Source organism: Guillardia theta, assembly GCF_000315625.1.
Source record: "Guillardia theta CCMP2712 unplaced genomic scaffold GUITHscaffold_445, whole genome shotgun sequence".
Lineage (NCBI taxonomy): Eukaryota > Cryptophyceae > Pyrenomonadales > Geminigeraceae > Guillardia > Guillardia theta.
In genome coordinates this window covers 2,188-8,027 of record NW_005434241.1, presented here as the reverse complement: position 1 = coordinate 8,027, position 5,840 = coordinate 2,188, and the positions used below count along the sequence as shown (strand labels likewise).

Here is a 5,840-nt window from a genome sequence, read left to right as displayed (position 1 = left end):
TGGACGAAGAAGAAGTCGATGAAATCTCTCACTCGCATCTTTACTTCCAGCTTGTTCCACCAGCTGTTGAAAAATCTCTTCTTCCGTATTTTCTCCAGGTGACAGGTCATTCTGACAGATGAGGACATCAGCGATGTGGAAAGAGAGTACAGGAGAGCAGGAGGTGGAACAGCACACAGGATCCAACGATCTCATCAGATAGGACATGTAACGATTGCATCAAGCCAGTAGAAATACACGCATAGAAAAGTTATCACAACAAGTCACAGGGCATATCAGCAACTCTCAACAAATTCACTGACTTGTCGATCGACTCTCTGCAAGACGATTTCCATCTCTCCAAGTGGTTCAGCGCGATGACGTCGTCGAAAGTCCCCAGCACAATCATCTTCGCCGCTCTTGTTCTCTCAGCATACACCTGTATCTTGTACCAGCAGCTTCTCTTTAGCATCTTCTCCCAACTCCTCTTGATCGGCCGTCCTTGAACTATCTCTCGCGTCAACCGCCCCCATTCTCCCACCACAGTTTGCTGCACATCCACAAGCAGACAGTCAGTCCTGCCATCCTCCTCCTCCTCCTCCTCCTCTTCCTCCTCCTCCACCACCACTTCCTCCTCCTCCTCGTACCAGCACGTCTCGGTGAGCTTGCTTCATCTCCTCAAAGTGCTTGTCGCAGCCCCCAGGAAGGAGTTCACGCTGAGAGGGGAGACGCTCTTCAAGGATCTCAACCGCCTCTGAGAGGTCGCGCAAGACCTCAGAAACCTGATAGACAGCTTCAGGAGCGATGGAAACAAACGTTCCTCCTCCCCTCCTCCCCTCCTTGCCCTAGTTATCGTCCTTGTCCTCCTCCTCTATCACCTTCCTTCATCATCCCCTTACCCCTATGTTCCATTTGGCTACCGTCATTATCTCCATCGCTTCCTTCTGAACCCTTCTCCTCCTCCTCCTCCTCCTCCTCATCATCATCATCATCATCATCAACCTCCTCCTCCTCCTCCTCCTCTCCATCATCATCACCTGCACGCCTCAACAACCCGGTGCAAGGTTGAAGATCTACTGAGCTCGAGGGCATCTCGCAGCAGCTGTATGTATGCCGCCCATCCTCGCAGACAAGCTCGCCTGACATTCTTCTGCCGCAACTTCTTGACGCCCAGAAACTTCAGCTGGAGGTGCTCCCGACGGACTTGAATGTTGTAGACGACAACAGCACAAGACAGACGCAGCAGCCTCGCCGACACGTCCACCAGCATCTGTCTTGACCTGCCACAGCGTCACATGCTCGACCTCACTTGTAGCATCAGCTCTGACTCCTTCACCTCTTGCACAGCTTCACGTGCCTTGTCCAAACCTTGACGCAGATGCTCTTCAGCGCGGTTCGCGTCCTGATCCTCAGCTTGGCTGCCACAGCCACCAGCAACATCCTCCTCCCTCTCCCCGCCTCCTCCTCCTCAGGGCTGCACTGGAAGCTGCTGCAATACTCGGAGGTCCTCTGCCTTGTGACAGGAGCATAGTGCCCAAACACGCACAGCTCCTGCTCAGCGGGTCTGCGTCGAAACGCCATGAGGAGCAGGGCGGGAGAAGTCAGCGGAGAGTCATGGCAGAAGAAAGCGATGCCGATGCTGAAGATTGTCCAACATGTTCGCTCGTCAACATCGACGACCTGAAAGGCAAGGATAAGACAAGAATCAACTGACTCGAATTCTCCGGAGTTGAGATTCCCGTTGAAGGAGGAGTGGTATAGAGCAGGAGGAATGTTTACTATCACTCCTTTCTTGTTAACTCTATTGATTTTGATTCCGATTCTGATTCAGTTTCTAATTCTCATACTGATTCTTCTACCACGGTCAGACTTACTTGTTCTCTTGAGCCAATAGCTCTCCCTGCCTCAATCTTCATCATCCGTCCTCAACAACAACATCCTTCCCTCTAACATCTGTGATTTGACACCTCTTCATCGTTATCCTCCTCGTCCTCGTCTTCCTTATCATCTTCCTTCTCCTCGTCCTCGTCCTCGTCCTCGTCCTCGTCCTCATCATCTTCCTTCTCGTCCTCCTCGTCCTCGTCCTCGTCCTCGTCCTTGTCCTGTCCTTGTCCTTGTCCTCCTCGTCCTTGTCCTCGTTCTCGTCCTCATCTTCCTCTTCCAACTCCTGCTCCTGCTCCTGCTCCTCCTCCTCCTCTTCCTCCTCAACTTTTGTCCCTGCTGGTCTAGCAGCTCCGCATTTTTCGAACGCCCATCTGATTGTTTGCCTGACTCAAATTGGTAGGGTGGGGTAGCATTAACAGGGGTACTTTTCAAGTCAAATTTGGATTTAAAAAGGGTGGGGTGTTGTCGGAACGAGGGTAGGGGTACAGATAGGAGTTCGGTCGTCGGAGAGAAGTTGCCCAGGTCGAGAACAGCGGTAGAGAAACGAGGAGGAACAGGAGGAGGAGGAGGAGGAGGAGGAGGAGGAGGAGGAGGAGGAGAAGATTGGAACGACGAGGAAGGTCTGTTGGTGGGAGGAGGAAGAGGAAGAGGAGCAGAGGGCTGTTGGGGGGAGGATCAAGAAGAAGAGGAGGTGGTTGGGGGAAGAGGAAGAGGTGGAGGAGGTACTGGTCGCGGAGGAGGAGGAAGTGGACATGAGCGATACAGAGCATGGGAATCACTTCACAAGTCGTGCAGAATGAGTCACCATAGCGCCACAACCTCCTTCAAGAACGAGTTTAATCCCCTGATCAAAACTTGAAAATCCTGAAACCAGCTCCATCGTCACCCTCAAAATTTCGCAACCATTCCAGCTGCATTTATCCTATCTCCTGGAACCAAAACAAGAGCAGGAGCCCCTGGGAGACGACTCCTCGGCAGTCGTCGAAGGCTCCACAGGACCAGCAGCAGGAGCTTCGATGCCCTGGATACCCCGAAAGCTCCCTTCTCCCTTACCCTTTACATGATCCCGAAAGCTTCGGATTCGATTCCCCAACCCAGTACGATCCTTGACTTTGACTTTGTTGGAGAACCCGATCCGAGCTAGGGTCCAGCTCCCGATGACCTGAAGGCCCGAGTCGTTCTGGTGGTTCTGAAGCGCGTGAACGATGGTGCTTCTCGCTTCCTTCTCGATCAGCTCGTCGATGATCTCCTCCGTCGCCGTCAGGCTCCCCACCGCCCGGCAACACTCCCGCAGGACCTCTGCATCCTTCTCGTTGGACCTTAGCCCGTCCAGAAGGATCGGCACCCCCCCAGCTTCATGGAAGGCAGCCTGGTTCTCCATCGATCCCATCAGGTTGCTGATGGCCCGGAAGCCATTGCGCTGGATCCTTGCCTTGGTAGGGAAGTCGACGATGGCCTTGAGGATCGCTTCGATCCCTCCTGCCTGCCGGATGGCTGCCTTGCTGCTGTCCGTGGTGGAGAGGTTGGCGAGGGCGGTGAGCGACTCGTTGACGATGTCTTCGTTGCCCTCGAACCTCTTCATGGTCTGAACAAGCAGCGCAGCTCCATCGTCGTCGATCATGGACGTGACGTTCAGCTCAAGGCACGAGAAGACACCCATGGCACTCAGACACACTCCCTGCAGGTTCGCGTCGTCGCCATGTCGCCTCATGGCAGCCATCAAGGCATCGATTCCTCCGTTGTTGTGCATGAACTTCTTGAGAGCATCATCGTCAGATAGTGATACCAGGGCGCGAATGTACGCGGCCTGAAGTGACGCATCACCCAAATGTGCTTTCAGGCCGGCCAATACTGCAGTGATACCTTTGTGCTCGAGGTCGGGGACCGAGCAGCGATCAAAACTACTACCAGAAATCTTTTCGCAGCATGCCATCTGTAAGCTTGTGTCCTGAATCTGACTCTCCATCTCGCAAATGCATTCGAGAATTTCGCTGTCGGTGTATGTAGGCGCAAAACTTTCACTGTTTGCACCGTCCATCAACTTGACTTCTACATCTTCAACGCCATGATCGTTGGGAGGAGGATGAGGAGCGTGGGACGGGTAGTGTGCAAGATCTTCATGAGGAGCAAAGTGTGGCGCTTCCGGCTTCTGTTCCACAATGATCGAGCTGGCGGGCGAGCATAGCTCCGCGGACATGGCAAGCTGCGTAAAGGCCAGGGGCGGGGGGAGGGGGGTCCTGTGTTGCGGCTTGTCCTGGGGGTGGTGGAGCAATGGTGGTTAGAAGGGGAAGAAGGGGGTCCAAATGTGGTAGAAAAGGGGGTGGTGAAAGGAGGGGGAGGCGGGGTAGGATACCTGCTGACCAACAAGGCAAAAAGCCTGTGGGGGGGGGGTCCTTTCTCGCAGAAAAGGAAGGGGAGGAGGTGGGGTAATTTTGTATCACGCATGGTAAACATGTTTTAGAGTTTTAAAATAACCAAATATAAAATGTTTTAGTCAGCTGCTGACATCCTGCGGCACGGACCCAGGAGTCGGAGGAGGGAATGGAGGAGGCGGGGAGGAGAGGAGAGTAGCGAGGAGGGGAACGTTCTTCGTCTTCTTACGATAGCCATCCTTGTCCATGAACCCTTTCACCTGCCGCTGATTCCCCTGATTGTTTTGTCCGATGGACCACTGTTCTATCCCCTGCTCGCTTCTCGAAAAAAAATTCTTCCTCAAATCAACACGTACAGGACATGGAAATCATTCTCCGTCCTCCTTCTCTGACTACTTACCCTCAAATACAACAATGAACATCTTTTATGCTCGCGCATACTCACGGCTGTCTGAGCAGGTGCAAGATGATGTCAGCTCCCAAGCTCCTGACGACTGTGCGCCCGCCCTTCAAGCTCATCGGCTACCATCATCTCGGGGTGGCCGTGTCGCAGATGCCGGCGGCTCTTGACTTCTACGGGAAGCTCGGCTTCAAGGAGGTGGAGGACGGGCGGTCGACGGAGGAGAGGAAGATGATGAAGAACGCGGGAGGGCTGCAGCTGCATCTGTTCAAGGCGGACGCGGGGCACGAGAACAATCAGAACATCCTGATGGACTTCAAGGACGTCAAGTACCCCGGGCACACGCACGCGAGCTTCCTCGTCCCCTCGGTCAAGGGGGCTCGGGCGTACCTGGAGAAGCAGGGGCTCACGATCACCGGGGAGCGACGGCCGGGGGGAGTGCTGCGAGCTGTGTTCTGCCGGGACCCGGACAGGACGACGATGGAGTTTGAGAAGAACTCGGGAGAAGACGAGGAGGTGGAGGTGACGGGGGAGATGATAGGAAACCAGCGGCCCATCGACCATGTCGGGATCCGAATCCGAAACCCGCAAGGCAACGTGATGTGGTACGCGGAGAAGCTGGGCTTCGTGCAGCAGGTGATGACGTACGAGCTGGACGAGGACCCGCTGAAGAACGAGAGGCCCTGGATCACGAGGCTGGAGGGCTCGCAGTGCGACATCAACGTGAGAGGAGGAGGAGGAGGAGGAGGAGGAGGAGGAGGAGGAGGAGGAGCAGAGAGGGTAGAGGAGGAGCAGAGAGGGAGAGGTGGTGGTTATGGAGGAGGAGGAGACTGACGGGGCTTGCAGTTTATCCTCAACTGCAACACGGAGGCGACGCTGGGGAACCCGCTGGTGGGGGCGGGGAAGGTTCTTCCGGGGATCGTGTTTGTGGGGTTCGAGGTGGACAAGGTGGAGGAAGCGAGGAAGTGGCTGGAGGGAGGAGGGGTGAAGGTGATGTCGGAGGAGGAGCTGGCGGGGGAGGAGTGGGGGATCGGAGGGTCGCGGCTGTTCACGTCGTCCAAGTCGCTGTTCTTGGTGGACCCTGACGGGAACCTGCTGCGGCTGGTGGAGACTTGAGGGAGGCGAAGAGGAGGGAGAGGTAAGAGAGGAGGAGGGAGGGGAGGAGAGGAGGAGGGAGAGGGAGTAAGAGAGGAGGAGGGAGGGGA

At 55.3% G+C, this 5,840-nt stretch overlaps 2 protein-coding genes across 2 annotated transcripts; one reads left to right on the top strand and one right to left on the bottom strand.

Moving 5' to 3' along the window:
* Positions 1 to 253: 253 nt before the first annotated feature.
* GUITHDRAFT_166962 (hypothetical protein) lies at positions 254 to 4,072 on the bottom strand (the record flags this gene model as incomplete). Its single annotated transcript, XM_005817937.1, has 8 exons — positions 2,917 to 4,072; positions 1,947 to 2,107; positions 1,854 to 1,889; positions 1,316 to 1,659; positions 1,017 to 1,259; positions 879 to 951; positions 627 to 761; positions 254 to 529 (listed from the first exon to the last, which is right to left on the bottom strand). Exons 1-8 carry the CDS (start codon positions 4,058 to 4,060, stop codon positions 254 to 256), a joined length of 2,412 nt encoding a protein of 803 aa, XP_005817994.1. The 5' UTR covers positions 4,061 to 4,072.
* A 689-nt stretch (positions 4,073 to 4,761) lies between these two features.
* On the top strand, positions 4,762 to 5,148 carry GUITHDRAFT_59180 (hypothetical protein; the record flags this gene model as incomplete). Its single annotated transcript, XM_005817936.1, has 1 exon — positions 4,762 to 5,148. A coding segment is annotated over one exon (387 nt), but the record flags the coding sequence as incomplete, so codon positions are not given.
* Positions 5,149 to 5,840: the final 692 nt, after the last annotated feature.